This window comes from Peromyscus eremicus, chromosome 17 (assembly GCF_949786415.1).
Source record: "Peromyscus eremicus chromosome 17, PerEre_H2_v1, whole genome shotgun sequence".
In the NCBI taxonomy this organism is placed as follows: Eukaryota; Metazoa; Chordata; class Mammalia; order Rodentia; family Cricetidae; genus Peromyscus; species Peromyscus eremicus.
In genome coordinates, this window is record NC_081433.1 from 14,464,740 (window position 1) to 14,487,301 (window position 22,562).

At 43.2% G+C, this 22,562-nt stretch overlaps 1 protein-coding gene across 1 annotated transcript in view; it reads right to left on the reverse strand.

Annotated features, from left to right (window-relative positions):
- Nek5 (NIMA related kinase 5) overlaps positions 1-22,562 on the reverse strand; it is a 54,783-nt gene that overhangs the window by 3,993 nt on the left and 28,228 nt on the right. Inside the window, 8 exon segments of the mRNA XM_059245000.1 lie at positions 4,029-4,163; positions 6,024-6,149; positions 10,907-11,030; positions 12,934-13,002; positions 15,934-16,026; positions 18,257-18,343; positions 19,858-19,974; positions 20,552-20,618. Of these exon segments, the coding sequence (XP_059100983.1) occupies positions 4,029-4,163; positions 6,024-6,149; positions 10,907-11,030; positions 12,934-13,002; positions 15,934-16,026; positions 18,257-18,343; positions 19,858-19,974; positions 20,552-20,618 (818 nt within the window).

Consider the following 22,562-nt stretch of genomic DNA (forward strand, 5'->3'; position numbering starts at 1 on the left):
TATGAGTATCAAAACTCAAGACTTGGGGCTGGAGAAATGGCTCAGAGGTTGAGAGCACTGACTGCTCCTCTAGAGGTCCTGAGTTCAATTCCCAGCAACCACATGGTGGCTCACAATCATCTGTAATGAGATCTGGTGCCCTCTTCTGACCTGCAGACATACATGCAGGGAGAACACTGTATACATAATAAATAAATATTACAAAAACAAAACTCAAGACTTGCCAAAACAGAACCATCCTTATTCTTCTCCATTCCTGTAAAACCAGTGTGTATCTGTGCTTTATGCACATAGTGATGGGGCCTGCAGAGCAAACTGGAAGTACACATATACACACCTTCATCATTGCAGCCGAGTCTTTGTATTCATTCTTATTATCGCAAATAATAATCTTGATCTGGGCATGGTAACATCTGCCAGGAGGACTCACAGCACTTGGGAAGCGGAGGCAGGAGGAGAAATGAGTTTGAGGCCAGCCTGGGTTGTACAAGATCTTGTCCGGTGTCTTAGTTACTTTTCTATTGCTGTGACAAAACACCAAGGTCGGTTGCATGCTTGGATGGGGTTTGGCCCCCTCCTTGCACGACATTTGCATAAGCTTTTATCATTTCTTTTTAGGAGCAGAAAATTCCTTAGGCTTTTTCCTTTCACTGGTTGCAGGATTAGCTGAGAAGGGTCCCACCACTCCCTTTGTTCCATTTTGAATCTAGCCTCTTTTTCTGGCACAAGCCTTGGCTCCAACATTAAATTTATTTATTTACTTACATTAAACCATCCCTGTATCTCTTTGATGCATCTAACTTGATCATGGTAGATAATCTATTGGATGGGTTCTTGAATTTAGTTTATAAGTATTTTATTGAGAATTTTTGCATCTATGTTGATTAGAAAACTTGGCCAATAATTTTCTTTCTTTCTTGGGGTGTGTGTGTGTGTGTGTGTGTGTGTGGTATTGGATATCTGTCTGGTTTGGGTATCAAGGTGATCCTGGCTTCATAAAAAGAATTTTAAAGTGTTCCTTTTCTAGTTTATGAAATAATTTAAGGAGTGTTGTTAGTTCTTCTTTGGAGGTCTGAAAGTTTGAAAATGTTTGAAAAAATCTGTCTGGGTTGAGGATTTTGTAGTTGGGAGAGTTTTCTTACTGCTTCCATCTTATCGGCTGCTATGTGTCTGTTTAAATTATTTACTTCAATTTGATTTAACTTTGGAAGGTCATATGTATTAAGAAATTTATCCATCTTTTTCTTTCTTTCTTTCTTTTTTTATAGATTTTTCCAGTTTGGTAGAGTATAGAATTTTATGGTTCATTGTGATTCTCTGAATTTCTTCAGTATCTGTTATAATGTCTCCCCTTCATCTCTGCTTTTATTGACTTGGGTCTTCTTTTTCTGTTTTAGTTATTTGGGTAAAGTATATTGGTCAATCTTGATCATCTTTTAAAGCAAAATTGATGATTTTTATACTTTTTATACGTTGTTGTTGTTGTTGTTTGTGTTCACTCACTTCAGCCCTGACTGTTAGTATCACTTCCCATCTACTCCATTTGAGTGTTGTTTGCTCTTCTTTTCCAAGACCCTCAGGTTTAACATTATGTTATTAATGTTCAGTCTCTGCAGGTTTTTTTATGCAAGCACTTAGTGCTATAAACTTTGTTCTTATGAATGCTTCATTGTGTCCCAGAGATTTGGACATGTTGTGTTTCATTTTTTCATTCAGTTCTAGGAAGTGTTAAACTTCCTTCTTGATTTCTCCATTGACACAATTTTCATTCAGTAGTATATTGTTTACTTTCCACGAGTCTGTGTACTTTCTGTTCTTTCTATTGCTATTCTATTTGATTTAACTTTGGTTAATACCCAGTATTAATACAAATAAAGCTGGGTACCCAGCTTTATTCCTTTGTGGTCAGGTAATATGAAGGATGTTATTTCAATTTTCTTCTGTAAATTTGTTGAGACTTGCCTTGTGTCCTCATATGTGGTTGATTTTGCAGACAGTTTCATGGACTACTGAGAATAAATAAAATGTATTCTCTAGTGTTTGGGTGGAGTGTCCTGTAGATGTCTGTAAGATCTAGTTGATTTATGGTGTCATTTAGCCCCACCATTACTCTAGTTTCTGTCTGGACTGATAAGAGTGCTAAGGTTTCCCAATATCACTGTGTCAGAGTTAATCTGTGACTTTAGATTTAATAGCATTTGTTTTTATGAAAGTGGATGTCTCTCTGGTGCACACATGTTAGGACTGTAATATCCTCTTGGGTTTCTTCCTTTAAGGAGTGTAAAATGTCCTTCTCTATCTCTTCTGATTAGTTTGGGTTTTAAATTTGTTTTGTCAGGTATTAGACTATCTATATCTGGTTGTTTCTTTATTCCTTCTGTGTTCAGAATAAAAGTCCATCAGGGCCCAGCTGTGTGTGCTTGCCTGCTTGGTTGACAGGACTACACACCATTCTGCAGAAGTAAAACTTTTTGCCCTGCTGAAATACTTTGGATCATGTGGCCATTTTCCTGGAACCCTCGAACCCATTTCTAACACTCAGGCTGTCTCAAACGTAGGTCTTCCAGCCTGTACGTCTGAAGTGCTAGGGCCAAAGGCCTACAGCACCATGCCTGACCTATGCTTGATTTCCCCAGAATGATTTAGTGTAAACATCCCAGGGAAAAGGTTAAACAATAACATAGAAGTAAACATCCTAGGAAAAAGTTAAACTGTAACAGAGAAAATTATATTTTGATTCAGTGGAAAATAAATCACTTAGTAATGAATCTAAGTTTAAACAAAGATGAATTATATAATAGCCATTTTGAGTCAATAAGAAAATCTGTTAATAAAAATATAATATAGATAGTCAGGTGTGCTGGTGCATGCCTTTAATTCTAGCACTCATGAGGCACAGTCACAGTGAGTGTGTGTGTGTGTGTGTGTGTGTGTGTGTGTGTCATGTTTTATATATATATAAAGTTTTATATATAGTATATAACATATAATATATAATGTAGCTGTATTTAATGATGTGTGCTTGTCATCCCAGCTACTCAAGAAGCAGAAGAGCCGGGCGGTGATGGCGCACGCCTTTAATCCCAGCACTCGGGAGGCAGAGGCAGGCAGATCTTTGTGAGTTTGAGGCCAGCCTGGTCTATAGAGCGAGATCCAGGAAAGGCGCAAAGCTACACAGAGAAACCCTGTCTCGAAAAAACAAAAAAAAACAAACAAAAAAAAAAAAAGAAGAAGAAGAAGCAGAAGAATCACTTGCACCTATAAGCTGGATGTTTTCTTGGACAACAAAAGATTCTGATGAGAAAGAGGGGATGAGTATTGCTTTTAAAATGAAGAACACTCAGGAGGCAGAGGCAAATGGGTCTCTGTGAGTTCAAGGCCAACCTGGTCTACATAGCAAAGAGTTCCAGGCCATCCAACCATCCAGAGCTACATAGTGACACACAGTCTTTAACAAAAAACAGTGGAAACAAAACAAAATGAACTATTTGGTTTGCATTCTTACTACGCATAGGAAAATAAAGTCATCCCACTGTAACTTATCAGAGCTCAGCAATGCTAGATTATCACCCCAGGGTGCCGGTCCTTTTAATCAGTTGTCACCTTCAAATGCTACACAAAATTATGCTTCTGTCCTTGGAAGTTCATGTCACTTGTTTTTGGTTTTTGGTTTTTTGGGTTTTTTGTTTTGTTTCGGTTTGGGGGGGGGTTGGTTTTTTTTTTTTTTTTTTTGGTTTTTCGAGACAGGGTTTCTCTGTGTAGCTTTGTGCCTTTCCTGGAACTCGCTTTGTAGACCAGGCTGGCCTCGAACTCACAGAGATCCGCCTGTCTCTGCCTCCCGAGTGCTGGGATTAAAGGAGTGCGCCACCACCACCCCATTCATTTCACTTGTTACACCACTTGATTAGAGCAAATCAGACAAAAGAAGACATGTTCCCACTTCTCTCTCCAAGCCAGATGTATGGTTAGTATCTTTTTGCATTCATAAAGCATTGACATAGTAGCTTCATTAAAAATGAACTACATACCAGGTTCCCCTCCACTGGCAGACAATGGGCTACTGCGGGCATGTGCTGCCGTCACAGCACTCAGGGTCCCTGGCACATCACACCACCACAGCTTCCCATTTTCTGGACTACCTTCCATCACAATAACTTGGCCATCTGAAAAGGATACTGTATTAGCAAAAATCAAGATGCTTCTTTGTTTCAGTTTTTATAAGACCACAGAATGTCAGAACCATGGATTTAATCACATTCCTCATTTTATTAATAAAGAGACCAGTATAAAAAAAAAACGTTACTGCCTTTTTGTCAAAGGTTGATGAGAAGAGAGTCACATTTTACTTTGTGAACTGTGGTAAGTTTCCATGTGCTTATTTTGAAGTTGAGTTCACCCTCAGATATCTTACTGAATTATAAATCAGCTCATACACTTAAAATAACTCATTTTAGTGATACACACTTATCCCTTGGCACCCAGAGCAGATGAATTGCAGACCATCCAATGGTGTAAAAACCTGTGCATATGGGCCGGAGAGATGGTCCAGCAGTTGAAAGCACATGCTGCTCTCGCAGAAAATTCAAGTTTGCTCCCCACATGGTCTCTTTCAACTACCTGTAACTCCAGCTTCAGGGAGATGCTATGCCTGTGGCCTCCACGGGCACTGTGCGAACGTGTATCTATCCACACACAGACACAAGGATATATAACTTAAAAAAAATTAAATATATATGACTAAATAGTTTATAGGCAATAGGCACTATTTGCATAAAACCTATGTTAACCTTCCCACAGAGTTTTATAGGGGGTGAGGATGAGACAGTGTCTCATGTAGTTCATGCTAGCTTTGAACTGTCTATGTACCTGAGGATGATCTTGAACTCCTGATACTCCTGCTCTCCATCTCTACCTTCCAAATGTTGGGATTACAGCATGTGCCACCATGCCTAATTACCAGCATACTTTATTTTTTAAGATTTAATTTTTATTATTTTTAGTAATTATGTAGATACGTGTGAGGGTGTAGGTTTATGTGTCTGGTTGCAGTACTTGAAGAGGCCAGAAGAGGGTTTGGGTCTCCCACAACTAGAGTTACATGGGGTTGGGAGCCTCCATATTTGGGTGCTGGGAACTGAACTGCTGAGCCATCTCTCCAGCCTATTCCATAAGCTTTGAATCAACCCTAGATGATTTGTCCAGCACAGCACAATGCAAATGCTGCGTACATCATTGTTATACTGTACTGCTTAGGGAACAATGACAAGAAAACATCTGTATGTGCTCAGCACAGATTACATCACTGTTATACTGCACTGCTTAGGGAACAATGACAAGAAAACATCTGTATGCGTTCAGCACAGATGAAAGCTTTTTTTCTGAATATTTTCCATTTGGGAGTAATTGAATCCAAGGACATGGATTCAACTTATAGCATAGTTTTAAATTTTAACCCATTCTCAGGGTTAAGTAATGAAGAGGAACAAGGAAGTGAACAATAAAAACCTTCCCTGCTTAGTAAGGTAACTTCCAAGGGTTTGGGAAATGACTAGGTGAGTAAAACATGCTTGTTGCATAAACATGACTACCTGAGTTTTCTGGAGCTTGAACCCAGGACCTTGTGCATGCTAGACAAGCCCTTGACAACAGAGTTGTATCCCTAACCCTAAGACCAACTTCATTTTGCTGAGGCAAAAAAAATCATCGATGAAATGACAAGGCTGTAATTAAGCTGGCGCAGGGAATTAAGTAAGTAGACTCCCCCCTTGTTTCCCACCTCTCCCTTCAGGAAAGATGCAGGTGCAATTTTCTTCCTTGACTTTGTATGACCAGAGTCATCGACCCCTAGGATAACTAGAAGACAAGTCTCAACTTGATACTTGTGAGGCCAAAACAATGTCTGTGAAAAATGTTGAGTGACTGGGAAGTGACAACTATTCCCATCAGTGTGTGCTGGCAGCGCAGCTGTGCCGGGCCCTGGTTTCCCCTTGCCGCTGGTTGACAATAACTGACCAAAGACTCACCATCAGGCATGGTGGGGCAGGGGGAGGTGACATCTGCTGTTGCCATTATCTGCAGCAGAGTCTGAGGTGCTCTGGCATCCCACTGCCTCCTGTTCTCTACAGCAATGACGTCCTGAAAGAGACCCTCTGGGTGTAAGAAAATCACCCATTAGTTCCATCGCAGCCAGAGTATAACAGCAGCACCGAACATTCTTAGGGGCTGTCCCAGTTTGCTTTTCTATTGTGACAAATGCCATGACCAAAAGCAATCTTTGGAGGAATGGGTTTATCTCATCTTACAGCATACAGTTCATCATGAAAGCATTCGGGGCAGGAACTCCAGGCAGGAACCGAAGCAGAGCCCATGGGAGAGTGCTGCTTACTGGCTTGTTCTCAGGCTCACACTCAGCTCCCTTTCCTCTACATCCCCAAACCCAGGGATGTCATAACGGGTGGGGCCCTCCTACATCAGTCATCGGTCAACAAAATGCCTCACAGGCTCGTCTACAGGCCAACCTGATAGGGGCCATTCCTCAACTGAAACTCACTCTTCCCCGATGACTCCAGTTTGTGTCGAGTTGACAGAAAACTAACCAGCCCAGGGACCCAAGAGTAGGATGTTCAAGCCACAGAACCTGGGCTTCTAACAGACCCAACATAGAAGGCTGACACTGCAAACAGCTTTCAAAGTTGTTTCATTTTTACCATTAATGTTTGATTATCCATTTAACTAAGGCCTAAGGAAATACATGAATGGTCAAATCCCTGAGACATCTATGAGAATTCTCATGTGACTGTTTCTAACAATGCAATCTCTATTTCCTTTCAATCTCTCCCTCTCCCCAATGTGCCACCTTTCTTTGTCCCAGACTGGCTTGGAACTCGAGGCAATTTTACCTTTGTGCCTCACTTCCCATGTGCTAGGACAGCAAGCAAGAGCCACCATGCCCAGATCCACTTTTTAAAGTTATTTATTTTATTATTTATTTGTGTACATGTGTGCATGTGTGTGCAGGTGGCCAAAAAATGCATCCGATCCCCTGAAGTTGGAGTTTGGTTTAGAACCACCTAGTGTGGTTGCTGGGAACTTTATTAAGGTCCTCTAAAAGAAAGCCAAAGGCTTTTAACTGCCAAGTCATCTCTCCAGCCCCAAAGCCATTTTCTTTTTTAATTTTGTAATTTTTTTTTCATTTTTATATGTATGAGTATTTGTCTCCATGTTTTTCTGTGTACCTGGTGCCCACAGAGGTCAGAAACAGGATGAGAGTCAGACCCTATGGAACTGGAGTTACAGACCATTGTGAACTGTCATGTAATCTTGTATAATATTAGAGGGACCAGGCTTAATATTATACATCCCAAGGGCTCAGGAGAGAGAACTATGAATGGCAAGGACTAATTTTGGGAAATAGAATCTCAGCACACCGAGCTCTATAGTCCACTTGCTTTAATTCCTCTGGCATAACATCCTATTTACACAGCTTCAGTTCTGTTCTCGTGCCTAGCTCCTTCTTGCCTGATTTCTCTCTATATTTATCTATTGCTCCCTCTAAATTCTATCTTAATTCTCTCGTCTTAATTCTGCCTCATCTAGGTCCTTTTCATCTTGTTCTTACCCAGCTAGTACTTCCTCATCTGACTCTTCCTCATCTTCCATCTCGTCCACACATTCTCTCTGGTCAAAATCCTCCTTATCCCTCTCCGTTCTCTGTCTCTCTGTCCTCCTGTGCCCTGGGAGTCCTGGTATATACACACTTACAAGCAGTAATCCCTTGGCAGTGCAAAGCCAGCCTTCCAGGGTCAAACGGAGGGGTGATAAGAATCACATAGAGGGGCAATAACCATTAATTATCATTTGCAACCCCAAAGGGAAGTGACCAATGGGGAAATGAATTAACTAAAGGCTAAATTTGGGTAATATCTAAGAAGAAGGATCTTATGTGCTCAACTATAATCTTAAACGTGATTAGCAGAAAATGTTAAGAATCTGTAAGTTGCTAGGTCAATGGGAGAAAATAAAACTGTCTTCTTTTTCCCTGTGGCTCCTATCTGTCCAAACTATCTGCCATTTTTCTGCAGGGTGAGGGAAAGTATGCTCAGTCTCTGGGCAACCTGTGTACAGCTAGATGCCTTTGGTGATAGTTAAAGGAAGATCTGGAACTAGAGGTAAGGTTTGGGAAAGGAGGAAGTTAAGCTTAATTGGTACATCCGCCAGGCCTTCTCAAATGGGTAGTCTGGATGCTTAAGTCTGTTCTTAGAGAGTACAGAGGTATCTCTGATAAGATACTTTCCTCCATCTGGGGATGGACCTGGCCTGATGCTGCCAATGATGATAATTACAGGGAGGCTTGAACTGGGGTTCTGGCTGAGCATAGCTGTCATATCAACATATTCCTAAAAGTGGTTAGGTAAGGGGTTAGAGGTCTATAAAGCTAGTAAGGCTGTAAGAAGGGAGGGTCTGAGCTAAATTGTGTAAAGCTATTACTTAACGTCCACCTGACCTAGGTGGTGTCTCCTTGTGGAATTTACCTTAAATCAGGAGACTTGCATGTGGACTGTTATTACTGTTAGTCCTTGAAAATGACTAAGGGAGATATCTGATTCCAGAGGAAGCCTTTCCTGAGGCTGTTCTGCAAATACCTTGAATGTCCAGAGAGTGATGAGTCCACACTGTTAGCCCTTCTTAGGGAAAAGTCAATTGGGAAAACTATGAAGGCACACATGATTTTCATAACAGAATACAGCTGATATATAACAAGCCAAGTAACACCAAAAACTCCTTGGAATTTGGCTTCCTCTGGAGGAATTCCTTAATCCCTCCAGGTAGTGACTTTGCCATAACCAGCTGGGTTTTTATAATATATTCCTGCGGCCCGCAGCAATGTAGTGCTTGGAATTGAACCTGGGTCCTCTGTAAGAACAGCCAGAGCTCTTAATCGCTGAGCCATCTCTCTAATCCCAAATCCATTTTCTTAAGTTAAAAAACAGGCCTGTTGAGATGGCTCAGCAGGAAAAGGCACTTGCTGCCAAACCTGACAACTTGAGTTCAGTCCCCAGGACCCACTTGAGAACCAGCTCCTCCAATTTGCCCTCTGAACTCCACGTGGCACACACACAGAGTTAACTGAAAAATTAAGGAATTAAATTATACTATTCATGAACTTAATACCATACTTTAAAACTATTTTTATTATTAATTTTTGGCCTTTTGATCCTGGATCTTGCTACGTGGCCTCAACTTCTGAACCTCCCACTTCAGCCTCCCAATTACTGGGATTATAGGTGTAAGCCACCACATTCAGCCAAGTTTTTCATTACTAATGCCATATCTATTAATAATTTCTTTTATTCTGTGATATTTTCTACATCTTAAAATATTTATTTATCTACTTAGTGATTTTATTTTTTGGTTGGTTTTTGAGGTAGTGAACTTGCTGTGCGGTCCATACTGGCCTTAAACTCTTGGTCTTCAGCTTGGTCCCTGGAGTATTGAGATTACAAGTGTGTACTGCCACCCCAGTGTCTTTGTGTTTTGAACAACCAGTTCGTCCCTATTTAAAGTATATATATAATTCTTTTACTTCATTTTCAAATATGTAACTTTTACATATGATTTTTTAACATTTTGTTTTGTTGTACCATTATTTAGGATCAGATTTCATGTTTTTCCCAATGCCATGCTTACTTTTAATTGTCTATTTGATATAATGAATCAAGTGGAAAAAGAGTCTCAGTGAGGGACTGTCTGGATCTGGGTGGCCTGTGGGCATGTCTGTCGGAGACTTTCTTCCTCTCCTTAGTTGATGTGGGAGAACGCTGCACACACTGGGGGCAGCACATCTCTCTAGGTTGGGCCCTGACTGTAGAAACAGAACAGAGAGAGTGGACTGAGTAGCAGGTCCGTTGGATTCTGAGTGTGGGTGTGATGTGATGAGCTGCTTCAGTCTCCGGCCGCTCTGACTCTGGCTTCCTCCCGAGCCCACATCAGGTGGCTCACAACCTCCTGTAATTCCAGATCCAGGGGATCTGCCTCTGCCCCCCGCCAGTACCTTCATGCAAGTGTGCACATAAACCCATGCAGGCACACATGTATAAAGGCAATCAATCAATCCCACTTTTAATTAAGGGAAGATCATTTATCAGGCACCTATCATTTATCAGGCACTTTGTACATATCATACGTCACTCTTCTTGCTACAGCAGCCCTGTGTGGTTATTACTACTGCTATTCCCCATGCCTCAAAGAGGAAAAGGGGGTTCAGAACGTGAAAGTAACCTGCAAAAGAAGAAATGCCCCCTGACCAGAAACTCCAGTGCTTGCCACTGGCTCCAGAACCCGGGTTTTTCATGGTTTCCTATGTCACCACGGTGCTCAAGGGTGACAGAACCCTACCTCGCAGCAGAAGGCATGGGGGCAGAGGAAAGTTCAGAGGTGCCTCTGAGGAGGAGCTTCCCTAGGTGTGTAGAAGGAACTGTCACCTTGGCAATGGCCTTGTCCTGAAGCAAAGGTCTCTGGGAAGGAGGAGGACACATGCTGAGGTTGTGGTTCTTGTCACACCTGCCCAGAGAGCTTTTCAGTAGGTACTGAGAAAGACCCTTAAGTGTGGCATTCCTAGAAGTGCTGAAACATTCCTAGAAGGAGTAGGTAGAACTGCCGTGTGTGTGTGTGTGTGTGTGTGTGTATGTGTGTGTGTGCATGTGTGTATATGTGTATATGTGTGTGTGCATGTGTATATGTGTGTGTGTGTGTGTGTGTGTGTGTGTGTGTGTGTGTGTGTGTGTGAGGAAGGAATGCTGGATGAAGGGTGTGTGCAGGGAAGGAGCTAGGAGCCCATCGGAGAGAGTTGGAGACGATTGCAAATGAAAAGCTCTTTTTTCCTCCACTGCTTTCAAGCAATATGTACCTGCTTCAGGGCCACAGAGTTCCTCAAAGGTTCTGTCTGTGTAATCACGCTCCTTTACAGCTCTGCGCTCCTGAAACTGTATGCCATCTTCAAAGCTCAAGGTATCATTTAGTTTATCCATTGCCTAAAGAAATTTCAGTTTTTCATGAGAAAGAAGCCATATTGGGAGTTAAATGCATTAATATGTGTGTTCCTAAATATTAATTTTCAAGCTACATGGTAATATATAAATATATATAGAGAGAGATAGATATACATATATGAACAAATCCATATAGTTCTTTTTTTCTTTTGGTTTTTCGAGACAGGGTTTCTCTGTGTAGCTTTGCACCTCTCCTGGAACTCACTCTGTAGCCCAGGTTGGCCTTGAACTCACAGAGATCTGCCTGCCTCTGCCTCCTGAGTGCTGGGATTAAAGGCGTGCGCCACCACCGCCCAGCTCCATATAGTTTTAAAGGTGAAACCATTTTGACTGAGACAGAAGCAGCAATGTTTCCATTTCTTCTTGCACATAGCAGCCAGCCTGATCATGGAAGAACTCAATTTCACCCAGGCATTCTATCTTCCGAATCACACTACTCACCTCAGCGTTTCCTTATCCACGCCCTGCTCTCAGTATCCAACATAATATGCTTTTTCTTCTTCTTCTTCTTCTTCTTCTTCTTCTTCTTCTTCTTCTTCTTCTTCTTCTTCTTCTTCTTCTTCTTCCTTCTCCTCCTTCTCCTCCTTCTCCTCCTTCTCCCCCTTCTCCCCCTCCTCCCCCTCCTCCCCCTCCTCCTCCTCCTCCTCCCCCTCCTCCCCCTCCTCCCCCTCCTCCTCCTTCTCCCCCTTCTCCCCCTTCTCCCCCTTCTCCCCCTTCTCCTCCTCCTTCTTCTTCTTCTTCAAGATTCATTTACTTTTCTTTTATGTGTATGACTGTTTTATCTACATGTATGCCTGTATACCACTTCTGTGTCTGGTACCCAAGATGGCCAGAAGAGGGTGTTGGATCCCCTGGAACTGGCATTACAGATGATTGTGGGATGTCATGTGGACGGTGAATCAAACATCCCAGGTCCTCTGGAAGAGCAACTGTTGCTCTTAACCAGCAACTATTGCTCTTAACCAGCAACTGTTGCTCTTAACTGCTGAGCCATCTCTCCAGCTTCCTTACTTTTCTTCTTAAACTGGGGCCTCACTGTGTTGTCCACAGTGTTCTAGAAATGACCAGACTCACACAAGCCTCCTACCTCAGCCTCCCCAGTAGTTGACACCATGGATACCAGCCACACTGGACTTTACAACCAAGCTGATTAGGTCCTAAAACTGCCCCTCATCTCCTATCACCAATACTAAAATGGTCATTTGGGGTCCGGGCAGCTAGTGGCAGAGAATTTTCCTTGCATAGCATGTAAGCTCTCTTCTCTAGCAGCACGCAAACAAAATGAGTGTCATATATGATGTTCATATTTAACTTCTAGTAATCTAAAAGATGAATTCAGAGGAAATTAAGCGGAAAAAAGAAATCCGTTAATGTTGGAATCGACATTTGTTGGAAGTGCTGATGAAAGATGAAATTATAAAAGGGATTAAAATCGAGTGATAAGATGAAACCTGGGTGTTTCTGTACATGTGCACTTATTGCCACAGCAAGGGGAGCCCAGACGCACAACTAGGATCTCCCCACAGGCAGCTGCCAAGTTGTGAGAACTAATTAAGACCTAAAATAAATGACACTTTCAGGTTACTTGCTCAGTGATTTTTAAGTCAGATATTAACTGTTGGATATATACCATGCTTTTTTATTGGCAATAATAAAAATATGATCAGGAAAATAACTCATTTTTAAAAGAAACACAAATTAAAATGGAATAATCCATCCAAGGAAACAGTCTCATCTTTTTTTAATGAGAGGATAAAAAGCATCAGATACCTTGTTTCTAAGTGTATTTAGGAAATTCTCATTACAGCCTGTGCAACAATTTTACGAACCTGAAGACAGACTCACTTTGTCATAGCTGACCATGGCAATGTACATAATGACATACCTCATTCTCTTGGACAGCGTCTTCCTCAGAAATACACTTATCTAGGCTAATTTCAAACATTACTCCTCTCTAGAATAAACAAGAAAAAATTGTTAGTTTAGCAGTTCGATAGAGCCTTCCAATTACAACCCCTGGGGTCAGTTTGTGTTGACAGTACACACACTTAAGATCACTAGTGCAGCACCACACAGTAGGGCTAGTCCATAAGATACTGGGAATCACCGAGCCAACCTAGACTGTAGGCATGAGCCCCAATCATCTTTCTGACATGCAAGCGAAAGACAAGAATGTTTGGGTCTCAGTTTATGTATCTGCTTTGGAATTTTACTACCTTTTATGTTCTGAAGCCTAATTTATTTCAAATCTCTCTCTCTTTTCTTTTTTCTTTTTTTAATTAATTTTTTAATTAACTTTTTTTCATTTATTTTACATACCGACCATAGTTTCCCCCTTTCCTCTCCTCCCATCCCCCCCCCCCAACTCCTATCTACCCTCCTCCCCATCCACTCCTCCTCCTGCATCAAGGCTGGGCAAGGTAATCCAGCATGGGGGATAGGTTCCCAAAAACCAGCTTGAGTGCCAGGGACAGGTCCTGATCTCACTGCTAGGAGCCTTACAAACAGACCAAGCTACACAACTGTCACACACATGCAGAGGGCCTAGATTGGTCCCATGCAGGCTCCTTAACTGTTGGTCCAGAGTGCATGAGCTCCCATGAGCTCAGGTCAGCTGTCTCTGGGTTCCCCCATCACGACCTTGACCCTCCCCCCCGCGCCCCCCCCCCCCGCCCCGGCTCATATAATCCTTCTTCCCTCTCTTCAGGAGGACTCCTGGAGCTAGGCCCAGTGCTTGACTATGGATCTCTGCATCTGCTTCCATCAGTTACTGGATGAAGTCTCTCTGATAACAATTAGGGTAGTCACCAATCTGATTACAGTGGATGGCCAGTTCAGGCACCCTCTCCACTATTACTAGTCTTAGCTGGGGTCATCCTTGTGGATTTCTGGGAGTTTCCCTGGCACCAGATTTCTCCCTAACCCCGAAATAGCACCCCCATCAAGACGTCTCTTTCATTGCTCTCCCACTCTGTCCTGCCCCTAACCCACCTCCCATGCCCAGTCCGCCCAACCCGCTCCCTCAAGTTCCCATCCCTTCACCCCTACCCCCAGTTTACCCAGCAGATCTCTTCTATTTCCCAATCCCAGGTAAATCCATGCATCCCTCTTTGGGCCCTCTTTGTTACCTAGCCTCCCTGGGGCTGTGCATTGTATGTTGGTTATCCTATACTTTACTCAAGCCTCTTTCAATATCTGAAAACTTAGAGAAAAACATAATTCTGTCACTTCATATCAATTATACATTCATAGTATCTAAATTCACATTACTATATATTTCTATAACCTGATTTCTACATTGAATCTGATGCTTCATTTTAGAATAAAAACATTTTATTTGCCAAGAAAAGTTAATCATAATTCACTAAAAACTTAGGTACAGTATTCATCCAATTAAAATAGTCATGTTCTTAACACTGGCATTTTAATGGGCAACAATTCTATAATGTGACAAAATTCTCTTTACTCCAATGCAAATTAACCCAATCCAATTCAAGAAGATGATTTTCTTATGCAGTATTGGGGATCAAATTAGGGCTTTGTACATGTTAGGTGAGTACTTTACCACTGAGCCACACCTCAGCCATAGAATGTAACTTTGACAACAAGGGGTGTGTGTGTGTGTGTGTGTGTGTGTGTGTGTGTGTGTGTAAGGGTGGGTCCTGGTAGAAGCCCAGAGGTTAGATGCTCTTCAGGCAGAGGTGGCCAGACTAGACTGTGGCACTGGATGTGGGACCTGGGCTAGATCTGGTGGGTTCACAGAGGGTTGTGGAGGGGAAGGGTCAGGCTAGACCCTGGAGAAGGTTGCAAGGATCTGGCTGGTTGGAGAGGTAGAATTCTACAAATTCTTTTTCAGCTCTCCCTTCCCTCTGTGGTCCATACCCCTACACAATGAAGAACACAGCAAACATGGCTAAAAAGGACTCTGCTGATAGAAAATGTGCACTGTCCTAGAGCAGGCTAGGTAACACGTGAGTCTGCAAATTAATGACATGATTTCAAGCAAGTCTCAGATACATAAAATGGGGGAATTGGCAAGAAGGCTCAGCGGGTAAAAGCACTTGTTACCCAAGCTTGGTGACCTGGGATCCGTGGTAGAAGAAAAGAATCAACTCCCAAAATTCATCCTCTGAGCTCTACATATGTCCTGTAGTTCATGCACACCTATACTAATCCACATACATATATCACACACATGTACACATACAACAACAATAATCAATTAAATTAGGTCCTGGTGGTGGTGGCATGTGCCTGTGATCCAAGTGTTCTGAGGCAGAGGCAGCGGGGTCAAGAGTTGAAGGCCATCTTTAGTTACATGAACTTCTATCTCAAACAAAGCAAAAATGAAAAGAAAACAGGGCAATAGGGTGGAAAATGAGCAGGAGGAGAGAGTAAAGCATGAAAACCCACTTGGCACTTGATTTCAGGCCTGGGCACTGGGCTTTAACATATGAAGGTCCAAGGAAAACATGTCCCATGCAGTGGGAAGAGCAGGGTGAAGTTCCTAGAGTGGCGGTGTGACAGGGGATGATAAGTAAATGAACAACATAGATGAACTTAACACTAGTAATGCTTCCTGTCGCATGACAGAAGCCGGATGAAAGGGGACACTAAGGGATGATGGCATTTCTATGTCATGCTCTTGTCCAGAAGATGTAAACTAGTCCACTGTGACAGAAAACTCATGAGCAGCTGCCTAAGGGTGATGAGGGGGTGGAGGCCAGGAGAAACGGAAAAGGAGAATGGACAAGAGAGCATCTGAGTTTTTGTAAGGTCCCCACCGGACTGAGTGGCACAGCAAGAGGTCAGACCTCTCCCTGACCCGTGGGACAGGAGCACCCTCGCAGGGAAGCTCACACCCCCCTGGCAATAGCATCTCTACCTGTGCCAAGGCTTCTTCTTCAGCTGCATCAGGGCGGGAGGGCAGGTGACTCCTCTTCACCAAATAGGTTTTATGACTGAGGTCTGCATTCTCCTTTAATGCAGATTACACACAGTCAGTGAGCTTGGCTCTGTAGGCTACTTACCGTCTGTCCCTCTCAGAGAGGATGAAGAGCTAGCCACAGACCCCTCCAAGCCCTCTTTCTTCCTCCTTTACCTTGGGATTGACCAAATTCACCAGATGCTTCTTTCACACACTCTAGAAACGCCTGCTGGCTGGCCCTGGCAGCATGCACAGCCTGAGTGTGATCCCCAGCACCCAAAATAAAGAAAGGCAGGAAAAAGAAAAGGAGGGAGGCATGCCTGCTGCTCAGCTTTTCTGGATTCAGACTTCCCGATGCAGACCTGAGGTACATAAGGCTGATGGCAGCACAAGGCTCCCCGGCATGGACGAAGCTCTGCCCTGGAGAGACGCACCCCTTACATCCAGCACAGGCCACTGAGATCAGACCATGTAAAGTCCACCCCTCTTCTCAGTCCAGTCTCCCCCCACGCTATCCATCAACTCTTCCACAGAAGCTTTCCTCCTAGTTAGCCTTCTCATCCTTGCTGCTATGCATCTTTGAGGCTTGACTACGGCAGTCTTATTCCATTATCATTTCACATGCATACTTTGAATAGAACTGCATCTGCTAGGAAGCAGACATGTCAGAGACGTACTCTTAGCTTGCCTTGTAACTGCTAAGTGACTTTGGATGAGTAACTGAATTTTCTGTGATAGGACATACATAAGGTGCACTGGAAAAGCTCGGCTCGTGCTCACTTATACTAATTTTTGCACAAACGCTCAGTGGTGGAGGGAGGCTGGAGGCGGCATGTCTGCTGCAGCAGCATGGCAGATCTATTCAAGGAGGTGCTAGGTGGCCTCCGCAGAGCCCAACAGGCCTCAGAGAAGGAGCAATGCAGGATGCTGAGGGGATTCACAGTGTTGGAATACCTGTGTGGTTTTCACACAGCAGGTTAAATACAGGCTACCTTAGTCACCTCCTGGGGAGACAGCCATCTGCTACAATTCTAGACACCTGAGAGATGGAAGGATGAGTTTCCATTTTTACCACTGTGGGCTTTTCAAGAGTGATGTCAACTGTGATCAGTACACAGTCTCGTAAACAAAGAAGTATGTCCTGAGAAATGTGAGCATCATAGCACATATTTATACAAACTAACGTGGCATGGACATCAGACAATATAGTCTTGTGAGACCACCATGTTATATGTGGTTTATCATTAACCTCAAATATCATGAACTCCAGATGTCTAGATCCCAACACAAGCACCCGCACATGACCAACCAAGACAATAGGCCTCCTCCAGAGGCCATTATATCCTATGATAACTTAACAATCATTATATATTATTACTAATATAATATCCCCCAAAGGGAAAAGTGGCACTGCCCATGACCACACAGACTTGGAGTCCCTGCTCACAGTTGACTTTAATAACCTCCGGCCATTTTCACTCTCCTGACGGGCATGAGCCTATACTCATCTTGGACTTTCTTCATCTAATCCAGTTCTGTCCTAAAGCAGCTGCTCAGTAAACACTGGCTTTCTGATCACGAGGAAGACAGTATGTATTTTTAAGAACAGTGATTCCTAATTAAGATCCTCATATCCCATCATCATCCTGTGTGGCCTCTAGTAAACCATAATGCTAATCTTCTGTTAGGTCTGACAGCTTTCCTACAAAGAAAGAAACCTGGAGGATCACCTCTTTCTCATTTCCTATGAGGAGATTGTGTTCTCCTCATGTGTCCATGTTTCTGTGTGTGTGTGTGTGTGTGTGTGTGTGTGTGTGTGTATGTATGTGTGAGTGTGTATCCATGTGTGTGTGTGTGTATCCGTGTGTGTGCGTGTGCATGTGTGTGTGTGTGTTTATGTCTGTGTGTGTGTCCATATGTATGTGTCCATGTGTGTTCATGTGTGTATATGTGCATGTACATGTGTGAATGTACATGTGTATGTACACATGTGCACATACATGCATGTGTGTGTGCATATATGTGTTTGTGTGTGTGCATGCATGTGTGTGTGTGTGTATACACAGCCCACTCCCATCCACTAGGGAATCGGCCACTTGGTGTTTGGAAACACCTTTCAGCCTTCCCAGTCCTTTGTGACTCTGCCTACCCACAGAGCCTCTCTCCACCAGGAACCCAAAGCTGCCAGCCTAGCTTTAGATATTAAATGGCTTTTACTATCTGGTCATTTTGTCACTGTTAAATTGATAGAACAATGTTCACTCTGGTAGAGTGGCTTCACCTTCAGCTCTCTCCCCATCCTCTTTTTAATCTCCTTCATGTCGCTGTGGTACTGTTGGCGGATTTCCTCTAGCTGTCTCCAATATTCCTGAAAAACAAAACCAATTTAAAACTTGAAAATAATCTCTACATAGCCTACAGTTTTTGAAGCACATAGTATAAATAGTCATCACAAAACCAGACACTTCTACATGTAATGATATGCTCACTTTGGCTGTGGTACTTCAGAGCCTGGGAGGGACACACAAGTATGGGGCAGAGATCTTTGTTTATTACAATTCCAAATCATGTGCAGCCTCTCTGCACATTCCATTTTTGTGCTCATTGAACATGTTGCCCCTCAAAAGATGCATGGAGGCTGGGGTGCACACCTTTAGTCCTAACTATATGGAAGGGTGAGATGGGAGGACCACTTGAGTTCAAGAGTTCAAGACTAGCCTGGGTAAGAGACTTCACTCATCACCATCACCACTACCACCACCACCACCATCATCATCGTCATCATCATCATCATCATCATCATCATCATTGTCACCACCACATACACCCAAGTCTTATCATCCAGTACCTCAGATTGTGACCTTATTTGGAAATAGGGTCTTTACAGATGTAATTAGTTAAAATGAAGTCATGCTGGGGTAGAGTGTGCCCCTCAATCAATATGAGTAAATAAATGCCTTTTGAAAAAGTGAGCACAGCCCAATCCCAACCACTAGGAACTTGGCTGCTTGGTGTGGACCCAGGGTCCCTCTAGTCCTTCTTAGAAACACCTTTCAGCCCTTCCTTCTGCCATCTCCAGTCCTTTGTGACTCTGCCTACCCACAGAACCTCTCTCCACCAGGAACCCAAAGCTGCAGACTAGGCTGGGACTCAGGTAGGGGACCTTCACCTCCCTTCCTATCCTCCATTAAAGTCTCTCCAGACTTACCATTAGTCCTGCAGCAGCCTGCCCACAGGAACCCTTCCTCCCAGAGCACCAACATCCTCTTCACACTCGTCCTCTTGGTGCAAACCCAGGGTCCCCCTTGTTCTTCCCCACAGCCTCTCTCAACTTTTCCTCCTGGGCCATCTCCATTCCTCTGTGACTCCATGCTGAACTGCAGAACAGCTCTCTACCAGGGACCCCAAAGCCTCCACACCTGGCTAGGACTCATATCAGCCAACAGTAACCAAAGAACTGAACATTTACCCGATAAAGACTGGACCAGAAATCTACACCAAGAAGTACTTTAAACATCATCATCACTTCAGATGCACAGATCCCAGCACACACACACACACACAAAACCAAGATGATATGCCTCCTCCAGAAGCCAGCAACCCTACTATGTACAAGCTTCTAGGATCGAACACATGACTGCCCACACTGGTTCTGGCCTTCGGCCTCCAAAAGCACAAGACAATGTTACCGCTGTTTTAAGCTACCTGTTTTGTTGTATTTCACTACAATAGTCCTAAAAGATCTAATAAAAATCTCTTTATCAAACGCTTTATAAACTCAGCTCTCTGTGTCCTCAGGGATGCTGACATATGTCAAGAAAGGCTGCAGGGTGAAGGACCATGACACACACACAATGGTGGACAGAACTGGGAATGTTAAACCTGGTCCTTCACTCTGTTCTTCCTGTATCGAAGCTCCTGGAGTTGAGTCTCCTCCCTGTGGCTTTGTAGCTTTTCTCTCCCTTTGGGATGTGGCTCAGCAGAAGGTGGACGAAGACCCTGTTTATGAAAGGAAATAGTTCATAAGGCACCCTTACACATTCTGGCTTAATCTGGACTACTTACTGGAGACAAGAAGTATATCACCAAGCAATCTGCATGGGAGAGTGCTTGGTGAGTAGCCGAGTTTTCTTAAGTGAAATATTAAATGCTTTAAACAGCATCTTAAAATTGAACCATTGGTGATGTTGCTAAGTTACTTTTGTGCTGTGGCTTGGGTCCATTTGCTGAGCTGGTCAGTTGCAGCTCTTCTGAGGTTTAGCAGCCCCGGGCTGTGATAGTGAGAATAAGAACTTGAACTGATGAACAATTCAAAAGAAGAGTGATAGTAGTCCATGCCTGTACTCCACACCCAGGAGGCTGAGGCAGGAGGATTAACAAGATCGTGAAGTCAGCTTGCTATAAAGAGTTCCAGGCCAGTCCTGGGCTATATAGTGAGATTCTGTCTATAAATTAAAAGTAAAAGTAAATGGTGGGTGGCCTTGGTTTTATAGCAGAATGAATTTGGACCCATCGATGTCTGAGGATAAACTGTGAGGACACTTCTGAGCACTCCCCCAGTTGGAGTCTTACTCACCAATTGTCTTTCCACTTTTAACTTATATTGCTGAGCTTCAAATCTCCTCTGAAGATACGCAGCAGACCTGAGAAAATAAGAATGTGCCCCTTCAACATAATCTCCTCTTTGTCTGTCTGTCTGTCTGTCTGTCTGTCTCTGTATGTATATGTCTCTTTCTTTCTTTCTTTCTTTCTTTCTTTCTTTCTTTCTTTCTTTCTTTCTTTCTTTCTTTCTTTTTCTCTCTCTCTCTCTTTCTCCCTTCCTTCCTCCCTCCCTCCCTCCTTCCTTCCCTCCCTTCCTTCCTTCCTTCCATCTTTTGTGGTGCTGGGGATTGGCACATGCTCTGATGCTCAGCTCCAGTACTCCAGCCCCTGAGTAGACATTCTCACTAATCATCTCAGGCACCAATTTGATGGGTGGATTTTCTCCTCAGTGATAGAACTCATAATTCATCTGTAGTCTGAAGTTCAAAGTTACAGAATGCAACATCAGGAAAGAAAAGCTTTGGAATGAAGAGAAAAAATAAATAAAATGCTTTTAAAAGGAAAGAAAAATGAGTATATGAGGAGACCTGGAGCAAACACCTGGTGATAAAGATAAAGATTAGAAGCTGGGTGATGGTGGCGCACGCCTTTAATCCCAGCACTCAGGAGGCAGAAGCAGGAGAATCTCTGTGAGTTTGATGCCAGCCTGGTCTACAGAGTGAGTTCCAGGACAGCCAGGTCTACACAGAGAAACCCTGTCTTGAAAACACACACACACACACACACACACAAACAAAAACAAAAAAGAAGAAGAAATAGGTGAATATTTGAGTTTTGCAATTGCAAACCAAAAAATGGCAAAGATTGCCTAGAAATCTCCAAAAGCAGAGAGGGCTCTTTGTGAACAGACTCTGTGGGTAGGAGTGCTTGCCACCAAGCCTGACAACCTGAGTTCAATGCCAGGGACCCACGTGGTGGAGAGAACACCAACCCTTGCAAACTGTCTTCTGACCTCCATGCACACTCATGCACACACACTAGATAGGATTAATTTTAAAATGAAGTGGGAAGCCTCAGTTAGGGATGCTGAAAAGGTTAGACAGAAAGACTCTCTAATCTAATGAGTTTCCTTTCTTTAGGGCAGGATTTGGTCTTTCTGACCTCAGATATGGAGAGGGGAGGGAAACAAAGCCAGACCTGGCTTCTATCCAGCTTTGTGGGATGACTAATCCACAACTCATTGCTCCCCATTACATGGCTGCCTGTCTGCTCCAGGCACACACAGAAGCTCCAGAGAGCTGGGCATGGTCCTCCTCTTTTCCCTCTTAATGAATGAAGAGATGATGCTACACTGCTGTGGGAACATTTAAAGTGATTGCCAGCACAGTACTGCTTAGGTCTGGTCAAAAAACTGTCAGGCTTACGCCTGCGTCCTCCCCCACCCCCGCCCTTTCTCTCCCTCCATTGTGTAAGGGTCTCTGGGTAGCCCAGATGGACCTCAAATTCACAATCTTCTTGCCTCAGTCTCCCAGGGGAAGGGATTACAGGGCTGCACCACCATGACTAGCTATAGTTATCTTTTTCTAGGATGCTCAAAGCCCTGGATTAGAATCATTTAAGACCATAATTAAACAATTTAAGTTTTTAAAAATTTTCCAGACCATTAATATATACAGAAGTTCAACAACTGAAGCTGTCTCAAGAAAGTCAGTTGAGTTTGATACTTTACACCAAGAGAAGTAATAATGAAGTATCACAACGTATTTTCTTTGAATAGAAAAAAAAACTGTTTCTAGTATTACATATTTCTAGCAATAACTACACTTTAATTTTATTTACTTTATATTTTTTTTAGAAAGAGTATCATGTATTCTAGGTTAGCTTCAAACTCTCTATGTAGCCAAAGATGGTCCTGAACTCCTGATTCTGCCTCTCCCTGCTGAGTGTGGGATGATAGGCATCTGTTTTCTTCCGAGCTGGGAACTAAACCCAGCTTGATCTCATTAGACAAGCACTCTACCAACTGAGCTCCAGCCCTCAACAAC